Below are 20286 nucleotides of genomic sequence, written 5' to 3'. Positions count from 1 at the left end.
ATCCCGCAGCCACTAGGGGCCCCCTAGCAACAACAACAACAAAAATATGAAAAAAAAAGAAATTAATAATCTCAGTACACCGTCGCCGTGATAAGTATGTTTAATTAATTGTGTTAATATGCCTAGATTGCCTACTCTCAAAGTCATGTATTATATGATTGAGTCAATCATATAATACATCCACCGTGCTTTACGTGAACCTCATCATGACACTAGAGAGGAAGGCAGAATTGTAATTTCCCGTGTTCAGTGAATGCAACAGAGGCAAGACACCAGATCAACCAGAGAGTTGAATGGAAATTCAACTCAAAGACGACGGTACTGTATCTGACCATAAATAATACTTTTATTTCCAAATAGGTGTAGATTAAAGGTATTTCTACATGTAATTGGTCGCTCTATTCCCAGCAAAATGTCATTCAAAAATATCCACATTTAATATACATGGCTAATTAAGCCACACTGAAATGTAACACTCAAACTATTGTGGATTACACTGAGTCTTTGCAAATGTAGTATTCACGTTACATGCTGGTAAGATGAGTTGCAAGTACAATTTACTGTAGGAAAAATCGAATTAGTTAAATATATTCTTAATGCACTAATTTATTCAATGTAACCAAACAGCGTGTTAAGTCGATTTTTCCATTTGTCTGCAGGGGCATGACATCATTAATGTATTGAATAAATGCCTTTTATCCACTGCAACAAACTGGCCTGTGTCGCCATCTGTAGGAAAGTTTGTGTCATAGGTTTTGTATATTGCAAAATTGTATACCAAAGTTATGCCAGTAACATGTCCTACAATCAGAGCTGGCCCGATCCATTAAGCGACATAAGCGGCCGCTTAGGGCCCCGCAGCCACTAGGGGCCCCCTAGCAAAAAAAAAAAAATAATAATAATCTCAGTACACCGTTGCCGTGATAAATAAGTATGTTTAATTAATTGTGTTAATAAACCTAGATTGCCTACTCTCAAAGTCATGTATTATATTATTGAATCAATCATATAATACATCCACCGTGCTTTACCTGAACCTCATCATGACACTAGAGAGGAAGGCAGAATTGTAATTTCTCGTGTTCAGTGAATGCAACAGAGGCAAGATACCAGATCAACCAGAGAGTTGAATGGAAATAAACATCTGTCTTATTGGCTGACAGGTACTTATCCTGTGAGCTGTGACAATGTTTAGAATAAACTGTCAGTCGGACTCAGAGTTTTTGAAGATGGACATAAGAACATCTTTTCTTAAAAAAGACGACAATTCTCAAGTGGTGGCTCACACAACAGCCCCAGAGCCATCACTTGAGCAAGGAAGGTATGTAAATGTCAGTAAACTTCCAAGTTATGCGAACATGTAAGCAAAGCATAAATTACAGCTACGTTGACGTTACTTTGAACTGCGGGGGTAAGCTAAACCGTTAGCAAGTAGCTATAGCTAGCCAGATAAATTAAATAAACACTTAGTCATACAATCTAAATGTAATTTTTTTTAGCGTTACCTGGTGATTTCAAAGAAAGCTCTCTGGAAAACGTTGACTTACTGTTCGACATGAAGCTAGAAGCTACCTTACAGTACACAGTTGATACCGAGTTCTATCAGTTAAAGTGTTTCATAGTTAGCTTACTGTAGCTAAGCATCAACCTAGCAATGAAATGATGTTATGTGACAGCCTTTCTGAGAAAAGGTCAGCTGAAATGGTGGCATAGTTGCCACTGCTTTACGTGTCGACAGCATGTTTGAACGTATTTGCAGCAGTAAATGTGGCTGTTTGTCCACTGACGTTGCCATAACAACACCTGAATTTAAATGTGCAACCTCTTTTTGTGACAGATTTTTACATGAAACTATAATTCTTCTGAATGATATTCCTATTGACAGCTAGTTTCTATATGAACATTATGAGATGGACAGCCAGAGAGAATAAATGAAAAACAGTTATGAAATACTATATGACAAAACAAGGATATACAGTTTAAAAGGGGAGTGATTTGTAAAATATAAGAAAAATAAAATCTGTTTACAGTTCTGTTTCATATGGATGTTGAGAGATGTATCCATAGATCTCTTAATTTTGCTTTCAAAGTGCACCAGATTGATGCTTTTGACTTCATTATTTTAAAAAAAATCTTCCCGGGGGAGCATGCCCCCGGACCCCCCTAGTGGAGATGAGGATCCCCCCTAGAGGATGTTAGGTCCACGGTGTTTACATGCTTATTTATACAATATGTGTGCTCATGCTAACATCATAAGACAAAAGTTGGTTCTGTGGTGTGTGTAGTGAGAACGCGCTAGAGTGAGGGGGGCCCCCAAGCCAAAGCTCGCTTAGGGCCCCCAAAAGTCTAGGGCCGGCCCTGCCTACAATATTGTGTAATATAGTGACACGGCCGGGTAATTAACTCCCATCAAGAAAAACATGAAGAAATAATGTAGTATAGTAACAAAAGACAAAGGTCCTTATTAATTATTAGTCTAAATGTGTCAGTAATGATGGTGCGTGGGCTTTCTGCACCACATGTTCAGTCCGCGTACATGTGATAGTCGTGCTAAATTCAAAGCGTGCTGTTTTCAGAGGAATAGATTGTGTCTACATTGTGCATAACAGGATGTAAGTTAATACGAAAAGTTTCTCTTTGATGTGTGAAGAATCATATGCATAATTCTCGAGTCTAGAAACAAACCTGTGTTTTCTGAGGAGGCCACACTTTCCTGACAGTGGTTACTGCTGTCACACATATTCTTTCTACATTCGTGACCCAGTTTGCTTACAGTCAAAATGTGAAAAACAAAACCACTGAGGTCGAATCTGAAAGAAAATAAAGAATTTCCCTTCCACAGCCTCATGGTCACTCACCACAGGGTACATCTCGCTTTCAACAGGTTCTGCTACTGCCAGGCTGCAGCTTTGAATAAATACTTCCTTATTATTATTATTTTTAATTATATTTAATCTAGCTTAAACCTACCACTTATATGTACTCATGAATAGCAGTGTTTTGGGCAGAATGCTTAAAGGAGACATATCATGCTCATTTTTAGGTTAATATTCATTATTTTGTGATTGATTTGAACATATTTAGACGTTTTAATGTTCAAAAGACACTTTATTTGTCTCTTACTGTCCGTCTGAATATACCTGGATCAACACTCAGTCTGAAACACACCGTTTTGACGCCTGTCTCTTTTGACATTATTACAATTAATTCTAATGGGGAGTTTAATATCTGTACCAAATTTTCCATCTATCTAATAGTTGTGGAAACTCAAAACCAAAAACGTCATGTTAGCAGAAATGATATTGCAAAAGTCAGTATGATTCACCCTCTGATGATCATGAATTTCCGCAACAAATTGTCCATGGTTAAAAACCTGTACATTATTAGCTCATGTTGTACTTATGTTGTAATAATAATGTCTTGATACCCACTTTTCACCTGCATCATAACTTTTGGAAGAGGAAGTTCTGTTGCACAATTGTGGTTTTGATGCTGGACTGTGCCATTGCATGTGAAGCGGGGGGAGGAGGGGTGAGGAGGGGTGAGGAGGGGTGAGGCGGTTTCATCAGACCTATCAGTTTTTCTGTGTGCTGTTCTTCAACTTCCTTATTTGTAAGTTAGCACCGTTTCCTCTTTCGCGTACAGATGCAGCTCTTCTTCAGGACGCAGCTTCGGAGAAATCGTCCCTTAACCTGAGAAAGAAAACGAAATATGCACTTTACAAAATAACGTGTGTGTGTGTGTGTGTTTGTGTGTGTGTTACCTGCACTGGCTTGTGTTCACTTTTAGAGACTGACATTACATTTCTGGGTGCTGGGTCGTGAAGTTTGTGCAAGACCGGTGAGTACAGAGAGAAGTTTAATCGTTATCCCGGATACGAATGTTCTTTAAAACCAAAAAGTTGTTTGTGAAACGATTGTTGTTCTCTTTTAGCTTCAATGGATCCCTTCAAGAGTGTGTTGAGTGTATGACAGACAAGGAAGAGGGTGAAATGGTGTGTGTCTACTTGACAGCGATGTGTCTGCAGTAGCATATGTGTGTGTGAGATGTCTGGAGACACCAGCACGCTGTCCTGGAGGAGCATGTCTCCCACCAGCCAATCAGAATCCTCGGATATGTCTCCATCGACCATTTTCACCAAGGACAATATCTTCAGGGTGAAGATCATCAAAGTGTGTTTCCTTAGCAACAGCTCAAACCTGGGCAAAAGCTTCAAACTGGTCCGATGTGAGGAGGGATGGACCGTCAAGGTACACTATACTGGACTTTACTGCACTTTAGTGTGCTTTACTGTTCTTTACTTCACTGCACTCAGTTGTACTGTAATGTACTTGTATTTACTGTTCTTTACTTCACTGCACTCAGTTGTACTGTAATGTACTTGTATTAACTGTTCTTTACTTCACTGCACTCTGCTCTAACTGTAATGTACTTGTATTAACTGTTCTTTACTTCACTGCACTCTGCTCTAACTGTACTTGACTCTACCTTAATCTACTCTACTTTTACTCTATTTTGCTCTAATGCACTTTATAGAATATTCAAAGCAAGCAATAGATATTTATTGTAAAAATACAAGTAATGTGTGAAACAGAAACAAGTGTACCCTTCTGTTATCGGAATAACATCACCAGACAGTTTTTCTGCGAATTTATGCAAACATCTGTCAGAAGGAAGTCACATTTAGAGATACAGTCTGCAGGTCGACAAAGATAAGACGTGCACAATCATTGTGTGTAGATAATTGTTTATTTATAGGTTGATGATATTTCTAGTGAGTTGTGGCATGTTTGGTGAGAAATGATTGTTTGCTGACTTGTTTTCCAGGATGTAGTGAATGTGGTTCTGTCCAGTGGCTGCGTGGGTCCGGATATATCCTTCTGCTCCTGTTTCTGCCTCCTCCTCAAACACCTGAAGTCCTCCGAGAAACACTGGCTGCACACGGACCTCACCATGTCTGAACTCACGCTGCGCTACGAGCAGCAGCACCTCGAGGCTGAGTGGAGGTCAGTACTGCAGAGAGTGAAGTACAAGTACACATAAAGTACAGTGAAGTGACTGTGACGTTTGTTCGTGCAGATATGATCTGAGGATCAGATACATCCCGTCTGACTTCATGGAGAAATTCAAAGATGACAGAACCACGATGCTCTACTTTTACCAGCAGGTCAGTATAAGTCTCTTTCTTCAGGCTGAGCACGAGATTAGTTAGGTTCGGGTCAATGTCTATGATGGTTGTACTCAATAGAAGGTGTGTGTGCTTTATCCACAGGTGAGAAATGACTACATGCAGCAGTACGCCTCAAAAGTCAGCGATGGGATGGCTCTACAGCTCGGCTGTCTGGAAATAAGGTACTGTACACCTTATTATCTAAAAGAAAAAAAACCTGTGACCCAGATCCAACATGTTTGCACAACAGTTGGACTTAGTTTCATATCTTTTTTTAAATCACAAATCATGTATTGTTTGCAGGAGATTCTTCAAAGACATTAATCCCAACGGACTGGAGAAAAAGTCCAACTTTGAACAATTAGAGTAAGTCCTGTGAGGTTGTTGAATGTATCACATGGTCGTCTTTTCTCTTGTCCTAGGACTTGCATTAATGAGAAATGCTTGGTTTGAATGTCAGATGTTGCAAAAGTGTCTCCAGTCTGTAACAGCTCACATGCCAGGAAATCTGATCTTTACATCTCAAAGATTTTTCCCACCTTCAAACGTGTTCCTAAATCAGACAAGATTTTTCTGTAATGCAACTTCAGTCTGAACAATCATATCGGAAGTCATGCAACGTTTACGTAACTCTACACACCCCCGTACAGAAGCATTGCTCCACAAAACGTTATAATAATCTTGTTTTCCGATGACCTTATCTGAATGTTGTATTGGTCACACTTAGAAAAAAGCCTTTGAGTAGCGTTTGATTTCTGATGGTGGTCTGACTTCTCCTTTAGGAAGGAGGTTGGTCTGCACCTGTTCTTCCCCAGAGAGCTGATCAACAGCATGAAGGTACTGACTTTAAATAGGTTTTAATTGTACAATGACATTATACCATGTTATTTCTAATGACGTTCTGTTTTTCTGCATCAGCCTAAGCAGCTGCGTCGCCTGGTCCAGCAGACGTTTCAGGGTTACTCCACCCTGAAGCAGGACCAGTGCATGACTCGCTTCTTCACCACTCTGGCTCAGTGCTACAGCTACACACAGGAGAGCTTCGCCTGCCAGCTGGTGGTGAGCGTTTTACTTCATTGACTGTTACATTTCTAAGATAAATTGGGCTTTTTTGAATGGTTGAGTGGGTTCTGTTTCTACAGCATGGCTGGAGTCTAACGATAGACCTGGTCATCGGCCCTGAAGGCATCAGCCAGCAGACTGAGAACTCCACGGTGAGCTCAAAGTGCCAGGAACATTTAAAAAAAGCAATAGAAGAGGTTAAATGTATGTAACATAGGCATATATACACACACACACACACACACACACACACACACACACACACACACACACATGCCACACATGCATAAAACAGCTCTTAATATCAGCTAGCCGACAAGCCATTACAAAAAAAGTAAGACAACATTTAAACACATAAAACAGCAAAAGTGAGAAAAAAATTATGGTGAAAATTCACAAATATCAAAATAAAGGTACAGATAAAAAACCTAAGAAATAGCGTTGAAATGCTAAAGTGTTTCCTGAGAGATGTTTTGAAAGAAGGCAGGGAGTAATACAAACACACTGCATGCGACGTGTGGAACATGAGGAAACAAACTTGGAAACATGAGCATATTAGCAGAAGCAGATCTATCATAATGTATATCTAATTATATAATGACAGAGCTCTTTGTCTCTTCTGCAGCCCGTGTGTTTGGCGATGTTCTCTCAGGTGTGCAGTATCTCCTGCTCTGCAGAGAGCGACGGCCGCGCCCTGCTCACCGTGCACATAGAGGGAGCCAAACAGGTAAATATGAACCTGAGAAAGAAATAGAAACAGCATTAGGTGCAGCCAAAGTGTTTGTTTCATCCTTACATATTATGTATCACTTGTATATAGACTCTTATGGCACTACTTATATTGTATTTACTTGCACTCTTTGATCTGTTTTATTCTGTTGCTCTGTTGGAGGAGCCTGGGTCCTAAGATTTTCATCGACATAACTACACTGAACAAAAATATTAACGCAACACTTTTGTTTTTGCTCCCATTTTTCATGCGATGAACTCAAAGATCTAAAACATTTTCTACATACAAAAAATAACCATTTCTCTCAAATATTGTGTACAAATCTGAAAAAATCTGTGATAGTGAGCACTTCTCCTTTGCCGAGATAATCCATCCCACCTTAGGGTTAGGGTTAGGGTTAGGGTTAGGGTTAGGGTAATGTTGTGAATCGAGTGGCCCGTGGTGGTGGTGGGGTTATGGTATGGGCAGGCGTACGTTATGGACGATGAACACAGGCCACTCGATTCACAACATTACCCTAACCCTAGCCCTTACCCTAATCCTAACCCTCACAACAGATACTGACTGGTTTTCGGACCCCCCCAGACCCCCCCAATAAAGCAAAACTGCACGTTTCAGAGTGGCCTTTTATTGTGGCCAGCCTAAGGCACACCTGTGCAATAATCATGCTGTCTAATCAGCATCTTGATATGCCACACCTGTGCGAAACAAGTTGGGGCAGTTTGACAGACTCAGGATGTATTTTTATCTCCGACCCTCCAGCCGCTGTCGGTGAACGTCTCCTCCCTGGCTGTGGCAGAAAACATGGCCGACCTGATCGACGGCTACTGCCGGCTGGAGAGGAACTCTGCAAACTCGCTCATTATTAAACCCAGCAAAGGTACACCTGAGACTAAATGAAGTAAACAACAGCATGCACCATTTCTTTAGTTTACAATCTGGGATACTTTGACTCTTATTGTCCATGAATCAAACAACTGGTTTCAATAATATAATCAAATCAATAAAAAAATGTCATGCTGCTTACACTAGTTGGTGAATAAAATACTGTCATCCAAACCCACCTAAGTGCAACCAGGTGTAAAACGCTGCAATGTTCCTTTCATTTTCTAATCCCAAATATATCTGATCCTTACAGGTAGAGAGGCAAGACAGAAATTACCTGACATCCCAAAACGGTGAGCGTGGTGAATCATAATGGCGTGTAATGCGATGAAAGCCTTCATTTTCATATTCATGACTTTCTGCTGGACTGAAAGGTCACGTGATGATTTTGACGAAAGCCTAAAATGTCTTCCTTTCTCTTCCAGTGGCAGTCCCAGTGTATCTAATAAAGGTTTGATATATTCACAGATTATACAGAAACACAAAGAGGTTTTAATTTGAACCAATCATTTAACTATGTTATTATCATGCCAAGCAATCATTGGAAATCCATTTTTTGTCCCATGTTGGGGAAATGTACAATGTTACAGCAAAGGCAAAGTGCAGAAGTTATCTATTGAAGTAGCAGCCGTAGAAAATCGTTGTTTTTCAAGTGTCTGAAGCACATTGTAGATTAAACGTTTCTCTAACGTCAGGTTCGGACATTTATGCTGAGATTCCAGAGGGGAAAGAAGACTCTAGCGGTGAGTTTATTTCAAATGTCACCTTGATTTCATCTAAAAAACCCGGTGATGAGTTAAGGAATGTCACCGTTGTGTTGTTTCTTATTTTCAGAGAAGCACAGCATCTCCAGAGACGACATTGTTTTGGGGCGGATCCTGGGAGAGGGATTCTTCGGAGAGGTTCACGATGGAGTTTATAAAAGCCCCGTGAGTCCGTCTATCACCCCCAAACACACTGAAGACACAAATGAAAATGTATCAGTGACTTTACGCTGGATGTTTGCATGTGTGTGTGTGTTTGCAGAGCGGAGAGAGAATCCATGTTGCTGTGAAAACCTGTAAAGACTGTTCTGCTGAAGTGAAGGAGAAGTTTCTCAGTGAAGCTGGTGAGTGATGGTCTGTGTCGGTAATAACAGGGTAAAACTGTTCCTAAACGGCGTCAAATCTGGAGTTTTTCTACCGTGAAAGCCTGACTAGAAAACATCCACTACAAAGAAGACCTTTCGGGGTAAAATTAAAAAAAGAGAGAATGAGTTTGGCACATTTTGTTCCGATCAAAACATGTTTGTCGGCGACTTCCTGTTGCCTGGTTGTGGCTTTGTGAAAAAAAGCCAAAACTGGAGGCTGTGGTATCCTCATGGTTCAGAACAACAACTCACTGAGTGTATGGAATGGATAACGGTGGTTATTCATAGGATGCTATTCAACAAAATACACATTACATGTTAGACGCTTTTATCCAAAGCGACTAACATACATTCAGTGCTGTGGACAATCCCCACAGGAGCAATTTGGGGTGAAGTGTCTCAGGGACACAACGACATGCTGACTGCAGTGGGACTCAAACTTGCTATCCCCTGATTTAAAGTCAAGCACACTATCCACTGACCCACAGCCTCCCCTGGTATATATGTCACTTTGAAAAGACTACAAAATCTTAAAGGGGACCTATCATGCTATATTTGAATAACATAGTGTAGGACCATACCTATATAAGGCATATTTCTACTTTTTATTTTTCAAAATACCAAACAGATCATGCATTTGAGCCATTCCTCATTTCGCTCAATTGAACACTGTCTTTGCATCATGGGCTGATTCTGTGAGAACAGCACCATCTACAGGCCTGGCATATGTACTACAGCGTCTCCAGCGCATTCCAACGGCAATGCCCGTGGCTGTCTCCTCCTGATTGGTGGAATTGGCCCAATAGCCGTAGCACCACTTCTGTGACGTCATAGAAGTGTTCAAATCTGGATCAGTCTGTATCAGATCCGTTGCAGCCCCTTTTTAAGAGATTTGGGTATGGAGGGAAATAGAGAGGGTTGTGTTTTCTGACACTTGGTGAGTTCCCTGGAACACCGGGGACACATATTCATGTAGAAAAGACGTAAAAAAGTGCAGTTTGCATGATAGGTCCCCTTTAAGTAACACTGAAAAAAAAGCCCTGATTGATGAACCTTGAGGCTGCCATGTTAGAACAAATCTATTGTCATATCAGAAGTCTAGTTTGTATGAAAGCTCATAAGCTGAAGAATAGGTCTGATATTCACTAACTCTGTTTCAGTCGAAATAGGAACTGTGATATCTTCGCTAATAAGAGATTGTGAAGTATTTCTAAAGAGGAAGACGACGTTGCTCTTATCGCTGGCACAAGCTCTGCCACACACACACAGGTTAGATTCTGCTTTGTGATACTGGTTTTCCTGCCAAGTATAAATAAAAGCTAGTGGTTAAGCGATGGTAACTCTGGTAAGGGACTTTTAATTCCCCTCTCATGCTTCCTGTTCTGCTAAAACGCAAAGTTCTGTCTCTAATAGTAATACATTTCTGTCTTATTTTGTCTTGTGTGTTGCAGACTTGATGAAAAATCTAGATCATCCCCACATTGTGAGTCTAATCGGAGTCATTGAGGTGGATCCCGTGTGGATCGTCATGGAGCTCCTCGAACACGGAGAGGTCGGTTTCTGTTTTGTTTGGATGAAAATGATCTTATTTATACAACACAAGGCGAGGGAGATATAGTGTCACAGAAACACAGTATAAATGTACTTATTTAAAAGCCAAGAGAATAAAAGAAAAATCTTTATCCTTGTTTTAAAATAGGCGTGTTCAATTGGCAACCTGTCTCTGTATTAAGTTAACACACTGGAGAGTTTAGGTTGCACAATATAAATCATACGAGGTGCAGGTATCTTTAATAAAAGTGTGTTGTGTTCCTGTCAGCTGGGCAGCTATCTGGTGGAGGAGCAGTACACCCTGACCACAGCAACCTTAACACTGTACTGTCTGCAAATCTGCAAAGCCTTGGCCTACCTGGAAGGACTCAACATGGTGCACAGGTAACACACACTCCTCTAAGACGACCCCACTTTTAAATGAAAGACACGTAATCATTTGGTCTGGTTTCTGCAGAGATATAGCGGTGAGAAACGTGTTGGTGGCGTCTCCTGACTGCGTCAAACTCGGCGACTTTGGTCTGTCTCGCTACATTGACGAACAAGAGTATTATAAAGGTGAACACTTTGCCTCTGATGTGATCAGCATCTCAGAGACTCTCAGCGTAGACGAAACTCATAAGAGGTGTTCAAGTTTTTCTTGTCTTTATCAAGAGGTACAAGGAGTTTTAAATACCTCCAGCATGCATTCACATAATCTCATTCTTTGTAATATTAAAGATACGTGTTTAATCTTTATTTCAGCCTCAGTGAGTCGATTACCGATCAAATGGATGGCACCAGAGTCCATCAACTTCAGACGCTTCACCATCGCCAGTGATGTCTGGATGTTTGGTGAGAAAACACTCGTCTGTCTGAGCATTAAAGCAAACTCACACTCAAATGAAAGTACAGTTTTGTCTGCAGGATCCAGCTTTTCCTAACGTCAGACATGCTACAAATGAACTGTTAGAATTGTTTCAGTGAAGCTCCTTCTTTCCATGTCTCTAGATACGGTGGTAATGAAACTAATTGAAGTAAGAATGCAGTTTCAAAGCTTGTAGACTTCTCTTATTAACATATATATTATTATTCTTACATATTTGTATTATTTTGTTGGTCTTTTTCCCTTTTTTTCACATTTTTAACTACTCTGTTGTTATATACTGTATATCATACAAATGTGAAAAGGCTGTATTTGATGTTAAATATCGTTAAGTGTGAATAAAAAACCAACACAGCTGTCCCCGTGTGTGTGTGTTGACCCAGGTGTGTGTGTGTGGGAGATTTTCTCCATGGCCCAGCAGCCGTTCTTCTGGCTGGAGAACGGTCAGGTGATCAACCAGCTGGAGTTGGGGGTTCGACTCCCCATACCTCAGCAGTGCCCGCCCCACGTCTACTCCCTGCTGAACCGCTGCTGGAGCTACGAGCCGAACAGCCGGCCCACATTCAGCCAGCTCGTCTGCCTCCTCAGGTAAAAACACCTGCCTCTCTTCTCTTTTAACCCTCCTGTTGTCTTCGGGTCAAATCTGACCGATTTATTACTTTCATCAATCATAACGTTTTGTTTTACATTCGATTGCATTAAGGCTTTATGATATCCTTCAAAGTAGACATTTGAACATATAAAATTGCTGATCACCACTTTCATTGCATTTTGGATGATTTAGTCAACTTTGTAACACCCATGGTGTTCCCGGTCAAAAATGACCGCCATAAAGAAAAGGAATTAGTAACCATCCGGATCAGATAAAACACACACACACACACACACACACACACACACACACACACACACACACACACACACACACACACACACACACACACACACACACACACACACACACACACACACACACACACACACACACACACACACACACACACACACACACACACACACACACACACACACACACACACACACACACACACACACACACACACACACACTAGATGTTTCCCCCCTCTTTTATGTGCCCGTGCCCTCATGTGAATCACACCTGGCACACGCAATACATGTTCAGTGTCTGTTCTTTGTATATTTACTGCAGTTTTTCATGTATACCAGTAGTCTGATACAATATGTACAGTTTGAAAGGGTGTTAAATGAAATTTGGTGATGATTAATGGTTTTTGTGTTAATGTAATAGCAGTTAAAACAGGACCGGTCAAATTTGACCGCGAACACCAAAGTAAGGGGGGGAAACGAAGACAATAGGAGGGTTAATACCCAACTTAGGGATGTTAGCCTTTGCAGACCATTGACATGCACACAAACGTATATAACACACTACAGGAGAGCACAATAGGCCTCCTTTAACGTAATTGCATTTTTTTTCTCACTTTGGATGTTTTGTCTCATCTGTCCATCCTTGTTAAGACATGTGCACGCGTGATTAACACATCTGAAAGTCTTGAATATGTTTTAAATTGAAATTGTGTCCTGAAAAGTTCAAATAAACGTGTTCTTACAGTTATGCATGCTGGGATTGACATTCATTGCCAAAACTACACGGTAGATACTAAAAAAAACTCTGAACATTTGAGTGTGTGTGTGTGTGTGTGTGTGTGTGTGTGTGTGTGTGTGTGTGTGTGTGTGTGTGTGTGTGTGTGTGTGTGTGTGTGTGTGTGTGTGTGTGTGTGTGTGTGTGTGTGTGTGTGTGTGTGTGTGTGTGTGTGTGTGTGTGTGTGTGTGTGTGTGTGTGTGTGTGTGTGTGTGTGTGTGTGTGTGACAGTGATTTCCACAGGATGGAGTTGGAGCAGGATGGAAGGAGAGACAGATCGCGCTCCGTCTCTACATTTGATGCTAACAATCCCAAAGCGCCTCCACCCAAGGTACGAATAAATGGAAATTACGTGCTGCATAAAATCTGTATGGAGGTGAATGCACTTCCTCGAGTGCTTTAGTTAATCTAGTCTTTTACTTTAGCAGACAGTGACGGTCTGACACTGTATGTCATTAAGAGCAGGTTTACTTATCCAACTACATTTTGTTTGTTTGCTTTCGCTCAATTTTCCTTCATTCTTATTTGCATTTGAGTCCACATATTTTTATGCTGTCTATTTTTAGTTAGTGATGCATTTGACTTAATTAAAAGACTATCTTAAAATAGACCACATGAGGCTGTTTTACTCCTTATAATAAATAAAAAAATCCACTTTTTCTCTTTTCCAGCCATCCAGAATAAAAGGCAACACCCTTCCTCGACTCACGTGCCAACAGGTGTCAACACAACACACTTTCATATTTAATATTTGACCAAATGTAGGAGCTATTTAAATCTCCAGCTGTGACTTCTTGTTCCCTTATAGATACAGAACACACTGTGTAAACCTGCAAATGTTTTAAATGCAATATTGGAAAAGATGTCTGATCACCTTATGTGGACATATTGTTCACTCAATGACTAACTCTTCAGTCACACTGAGTAAAGCCAGCTTATTTTAAAGTTGATCAGGCCAAAGTTGATGACTAAACAGAAACCAACATAGAAATGGAACAATCAATCAATTTAAAAATGCATAGTAACTTCTTAGAAAATGAGTAAAATAACAAACAATTTTTAGACTGAGATCAATGTGTGTGTGTGTGTGTGTGTGTGTGTGTGTGTGTGTGTGTGTGTGTGTGTGTGTGTGTGTGTGTGTGTGTGTGTGTGTGTGTGTGTGTGTGTGTGTGTGTGTGTGTGTGTGTGTGTGTGTGTGTGTGTGTGTGTGTGTGTGTGTGTGTGTGTGTGTGTGTAGAGAACAGAGAGGGACACCAGGCCGGTGTGGGAGAGGGAGAAAGAGCAAGTGGAGAACACTTTACAGCGACAGAGAAGGGAGATGCTGATGGATGAACAGTGGCTGGAGCAGGAAGAGAGACAGCTGGTGAGGAGTAACACACACACACACACACACACACACAGGAAGCAGCACTTCCTTGAGAGTGTGACGAAACTATGAAAGAAACAGAGTGACGTTTCCTAAAAGTAGAAGACCTTTGGTGAGCACATGACACGTGAAGCAGAATGAACACTTCAACCACGTTATGCAACGCTGCGTTCACTGACCTCTGCTTCTGTTTCTCTGCAGGATCCTGTCGTGCGGGTGGATTCACACATCAAGGTGCTTTATGGTGTCTTTACTTCTCTTTTTGTGCAACATTTAAGAGGCAAACAAAAGGTGTGGTCAACACTTTGTAACCATTAGCTGCAGAGGCATATCTGTTTCTCACACACAAGTGTCGTTTACAAAGCTTCTGCCTCTTTTGTCAGTATAAGCCTATACAAACAAAAACCTCTTTAGCATCTCGAAATTATGAAAATAGGCAATCTAAACCTGACCTCTGACCTAAAACTCATCAATTCACATCCTTTCTTTCATGCTTTTATTGCAGCCTCCTGAAAAAAGAAAAGAAAATGGTGAGTCTAGTGTCTCAAACAAGTGTTTTAAGATAAAGCATGTGTTATTGTCACCATGCATTGTATAAAGGAGATGCAACATGTTATTGATTCCACATTAAAAGTAATTTCATACACATGCGTGGTTATGCATGTCATCTGATATTCAGTTTTTTTGTCTCTATCAGTTCCTCCAGAGAAGCCACCAATGCCTCCCACAGTCATGCAGGTAAAAAATATCCCTTTTATTATACATTGGATTACTTTCTTATGAAAATGACCCAACACTGTAAAAATAACTAGAGCATGCACTTTGAGGGGTTGTAAGGACTGGATAAAGTGTTATCTAATTACAGTCCATTTACCTTTTGTTGTAGGCGCGGCCGACAGCTGAGCTGGACCGGTCAGGTGACCAGGTGTACACGGGCGTCATGGCGATGGTGAAGCAGGTGGTGCAGCTGAAAAATGACGTCAACACGCTGTCGGCCTCCGAGTACCCCAACGCTGTCAAAGTAGGACATCATTTCACATTGAATTTAGTAAAACTGTTCTCCTAGAAGCTGTGAAATTCGTTTTTGGACTGTCCTTATCTCTGACATACTCTCAAGTCCTCTATTAAACACAATAGTTTACATGAACGCACACCATGTGAGCCATTCCTCCTTAAAAATACTGTAAACCTTAAAGGTGACCTATCATGCAAAATGGACTTTTGTACGTCCTTTCTACATGAACATGTGTCCCCGGTGTTCCAGGGAACTCACCAAGTGTCAGAAAACACAACCCTCTCTATTCTCCTCCATACCCAAATTTCTTAAAAAGGGGCTGCAACGGATCTGATACAGACTGATCCAGATTTGAACACTTCTATGACGTCACAGAAGTGGCGCTACGGCTATTGGGCCAACTCCACCAATCAGGAGGAGACAGCCACGGACATTGCCGTTGGAAAGCGCTGGAGACGCTGTAGTACATATGCCAGGCCTGTAGATGGTGCTGTTCTCACAGAATCAGCCCATTCAAAGACAGTGTTAAATTGAGCGAAATGAGGAATGGCTAAAATGCATGATCTGTTTGGTATTTTGAAAAATAAAAAGTCTAAATATGCCTTATATAGGCATGGTCCTACACTTTATTATTAAAATATAGTATGATAGGTCCACTTTAAGATAAGATAAGAAGTACTTTATTGATCCCAAGTTGGGAAATGTTTGTGTTGCTGCAGCATAAAAAGACATGGCATTGTACAATACAAATTAAAAGAAATAAACATTTCAAAATGTCAACATCTCAATAGCAATAAAATAGCATAAAAAACAAATGCACGTTCCTCTGTATATTTTGCAAATTTCTGAAAAATCCAACTCTTAAAACAGCACATCTAATACATGTAGTGCTGCACATATTTCTTAGATTAACTTGTCATATTCTTCTCTGCTCCTTTTAGCAATTCCTCTTACTGGGTTCATGTATGCACCTTTATACACCAAATCCCTTGTATGTGTTACCCTACCTGGCAACACTCCTGATTGTAATCAAACAGACAGGTAACATACAATATGTCTCTCCCTCTCTAACCTCCAGGCGGTGGGCATCACTCTGCGCGGTCTGATCCAGAGCGTGGATGAGATCCTGCCCTCGCTGCACTGCTCCGTCACCACAGAGGTAAACACCTCCACCTCTTACAATCATTGTCACGTAAATATAGTCATTTGATCATTATTTAGAGTGTTTATGCTTTTATTTTGAAGGCAGCTTCAGGCAACATGTGGTATTTATTAGTAGACAGACGAAGAAGGGGTTGGAAAGTTCTCTAGAAACACTTACCACATACCCAATGGATTTGGCTTTGAATTTAATTGTATTTATTCTTATTTTGTTTTTGTTTCCTTCAGTCCTGGGTTTATTGATTTAAGTTGTTGTTTTTAGCAGGAAAAGTGCCATATAATTAGATCCAGATTTTATTTTCTGCAACCATATCATTTATAATGCAACACGTTCACTACTCATGCTACTAAAAGACATCAAAATGCTGATTACGTTTGTATTTTATCCTAATAGTATTAATAAAACTGAGCATTTCCTGAAGACGATCAAATCAAACGACTCCACATTTTCTGTGTTAAAATGCTAATAAAACCCACCTAGATTACCCAAATGAAACTGTTTGATGTGCTCCTCTCAGATCGAGGGCACGAAGAGGCTGCTGAACAAGGACCTGGGGGATCTGATCAGTAAGATGCGTCTGGCTCAGCAGAACAGCGTCACCTCTCTGAAGGAGGACTGTCAGCGCCAGATGTTGACCGCTGCTCACACTCTGGCTCTGGACTCCAAAAACCTGCTGGACGCCGTGGACCAGGCGACCAGGCGAGAGTCAGAGCCAACCTGGCCAGGCCCAGACCCGCCTCTCCAGAAGCTGAGGATTCTGGGGAATGAAGTTCCCTGTTGAGTGAACAGACTGGATTTAAAACGAGGACAGGGTGAATCCGGACTGCTCTGCTCCTGTGCAGCACTTCGGAAAGACGTCATAATATATATTTGTAGTTTCTCCAAATATAATTTAATAAAACAGAGCGTTTCTTCAACATGAACGAATCAAACTACCACAATGTATACCAGAGTTTTATTTCTACAAAACAAGTATCATTTTTATGTCTTTTTTTGGTGAGAAATACCAACTTTCCTCTCAGGCTTTTTGCACGATAACATTCTTTTAATTCTTCCTGAGATTAGACAAGCATTGCTTAACCAAATGACTGCAAGCACCGTAGACAAGAAAGAACAAAATCATAGGAAAGTTACTGAACTACAATATTTTACATTTCATATCCGGGCTGAACAGATACAATGTGCTACAATACAGTAGGACATTTTGTTCTGCCTTATCTGACTACGGTGGATCAAAGGTTTGATTTCTTATTTTGGGAGACAAGCGTAAGAGATAAACCAAAAAGCCAACAAGAGGCAACAAGAACTTACGGGTCCTGCTATCATCCGACTGGATCTTCAAGTTCTCTCTCTGGTTTTAACATCCCCTTAATCCAAATTACTATAGAAATATCAAAGAACTGAAAGCAGGTTTGAACAGGTTGTGAAGTAGAACAAAATGCAAAGGATCGAGATGCTGATACAGGGCTGTTACACAGTGGCGGAGCTGGGGGGTGGCTGGGAGTGGCCGTGGCCCCCCCCAGCTGAGTCCTGGCCACCCTATTGGCCACCCCAAACACGGGGGCCCAAACAATTTTAGAATATTAAGAAAAAAATGCTTAAGTAACCTCTCATCATTCATCAATAATTAACATTAATATAACATTGTATTGATAATGTACTCACTAAACTTACAATTCATTTAATTTATTTTCTTCCAAAAGTTAATTATCCAAAGCCTCTGTAGTACACCCCCCTCTATTTACATGTAATGGTTTGGTCCCGCCTCCGCCTCCAAACGACACTTTCTAGCAGAGTGAGAGCATGTGAGGAGCAGGGATGCTAGTACTTACGTGTGTGCCATGTCTCAACGACTCACAAAGTCAGGCTTTCAAAAAGACAAGAAAGGAGAGAAAGAAAAGAGAGAGGGACTAAAGGGCGAAAGTGTCACCCAGTATTTCAAGAGAAAAGGTGGGTGTGATCTATGAGTGGTGGAAATTAGTCTGTTAGCTAAGCGTAGTCCATTGTAAATAATAATTGTTATGTTTTTTTTTTTACTAAACTGACATTAAGTACTGTTAATATCTATATAGAAAATGCAGAGGTTTTTAATTTCACTTTGAAGGAGGTGAGCAGCATTGTGTTTACATGCCACTTAACATATCTGAAGGGAGACTGGAATACAATATCAAAACAAAAAGCTAACATCTCATTTCAATTATACATTTCAAACACAGTATTTTCCCACATATTTAAGTTATATTCATTTGGATTGATGCATTCGTGTTGAGAATGTTCCATTCAAAAATGTTATTATTAAAAAGGCATTTACACCATAAAAGATTACTATTGAGATCTATTGTCAGGAATGTTAGTATTATATGTATGGCCTGAGGGCAGGGCCTATAAACACATTTACTACCCAATAGCATTGTGAGGCTGAACAAAAGGACCTTTTGACTATGTACATTTAGTCTTTTAAAAAAACAAAAACATTTACTGACTTTTTTGGATAGCTTAAAGTAATGTTGTAAAATTACAACCGGGGGCCTTACAGGGTTAAGAGCTACTGTTTATTGTTATTTACTTTAAGATGTTTATTCTTAACCTATCATTGAATTTAAAAACTCTTATTTAAATGATGTGTGTGTATCTCTGTATTCCTGATGATACACTGAGAGAATGAGCTCATAGTGCTGCTGATCACCTTAAGCTAAACAGTCTGCATATTGCACTACATTTGTATAATGTAAGCTTTGTTGATACTTTGACTGCGGGTATAAGAAAAAAATAGTTAGATATACTGAATATTATTTGATCTATTCCACCACTAGCTTAATCCCAAATAATGGAGAGGTGTGTTGTAGGTGCCTTAAATAACCCCTTATTTTATAGTGAGATGTATTTTTATGTTCATATAATAGAGATTTCAATGCCACCCCAAAATGATCACTGGTTCCATCCTGGCCACCCCACTGAATATGTCCTGGCTCCACCACTGTACACGACATTATTGTTGCACTAGTAGGGCCAAAAATACTTTCTAAATACAATCAATTAAGGACAAAAACACCCAAAATGTTGCTGTAACACGTGACAAGTCCACAGCATTATATCTTTAGTCCATGTTTCTGGTCTCGCGTTGGTGCTCTGGAGAGATTAAACGTCTTCTTCGTCATATCTAGAAAAACTCCACCAATTCAGTTTTATCATGGGAATGCAACACACACACACACACACACACACACACACACACACACACACACACACACACACACACACACACACACACACACACACACACACACACACACACACACACACACACACACACACACACACACACAGACTATAACACCCCTTGCTGTTAAATACCAACTACGTGCAATATATATATATATATTTATAAATGCCGTTAATAACTGTGTACTATACACCTGGCTGCTAAATCCTAAGAACTGTTACAGGATGTGTATTTTGAAAATTATGTAACTTTTTTATTTTTTATTATATTTTTTATTATATCATAACTTAGTAGTTTAATGCATGTAACATATGTAACATGAAGCTGTCTGTGGCTCTTTTTTCTGCTGTAACTATGTAAATGTCCCCTCTGTGGGACTAATAAAGGTATTCCGATTCTCTTTCTGTTACCAATCAGTGTCTTAAAATATCTCAAATACATGTATGTTAAGTCCCTGGTCTTCTCAAGTAAAAAGCACCATTGATAGTTAATTTAAGCTCTTTG

General features: G+C 40.2%; 1 protein-coding gene across 1 annotated transcript; it reads left to right on the top strand.

The window, feature by feature from the left end:
* Positions 1-3592: 3592 nt before the first annotated feature.
* Positions 3593-20191, top strand: LOC307031146 (protein-tyrosine kinase 2-beta-like). The gene is given in 31 exon segments (XM_079667961.1): positions 3593-3840; positions 3934-4250; positions 4828-5006; positions 5080-5167; positions 5273-5352; positions 5474-5536; positions 5953-6007; positions 6089-6229; positions 6313-6384; positions 6858-6959; positions 7725-7842; positions 8101-8140; positions 8273-8298; positions 8543-8590; positions 8682-8776; positions 8874-8955; positions 10428-10528; positions 10796-10911; positions 10985-11085; positions 11272-11361; positions 11776-11980; positions 13248-13347; positions 13688-13735; positions 14254-14379; positions 14584-14616; positions 14888-14912; positions 15080-15120; positions 15269-15403; positions 16476-16556; positions 17077-17250; positions 17253-20191. Coding segments are annotated over 30 exon segments (2844 nt in total). The 5' UTR covers positions 3593-3840; positions 3934-4046; the 3' UTR covers positions 17328-20191.
* The last annotated feature ends 95 nt before the right edge of the window (positions 20192-20286 follow it).

The sequence above is a fragment of the Notothenia rossii genome, assembly GCF_949606895.1.
Source record: "Notothenia rossii genome assembly, chromosome: 3".
Taxonomy (NCBI): domain Eukaryota; kingdom Metazoa; phylum Chordata; class Actinopteri; order Perciformes; family Nototheniidae; genus Notothenia; species Notothenia rossii.
Note: the sequence above shows the minus strand (reverse complement) of the source record. Positions and strands in the feature narration are given on the sequence as shown.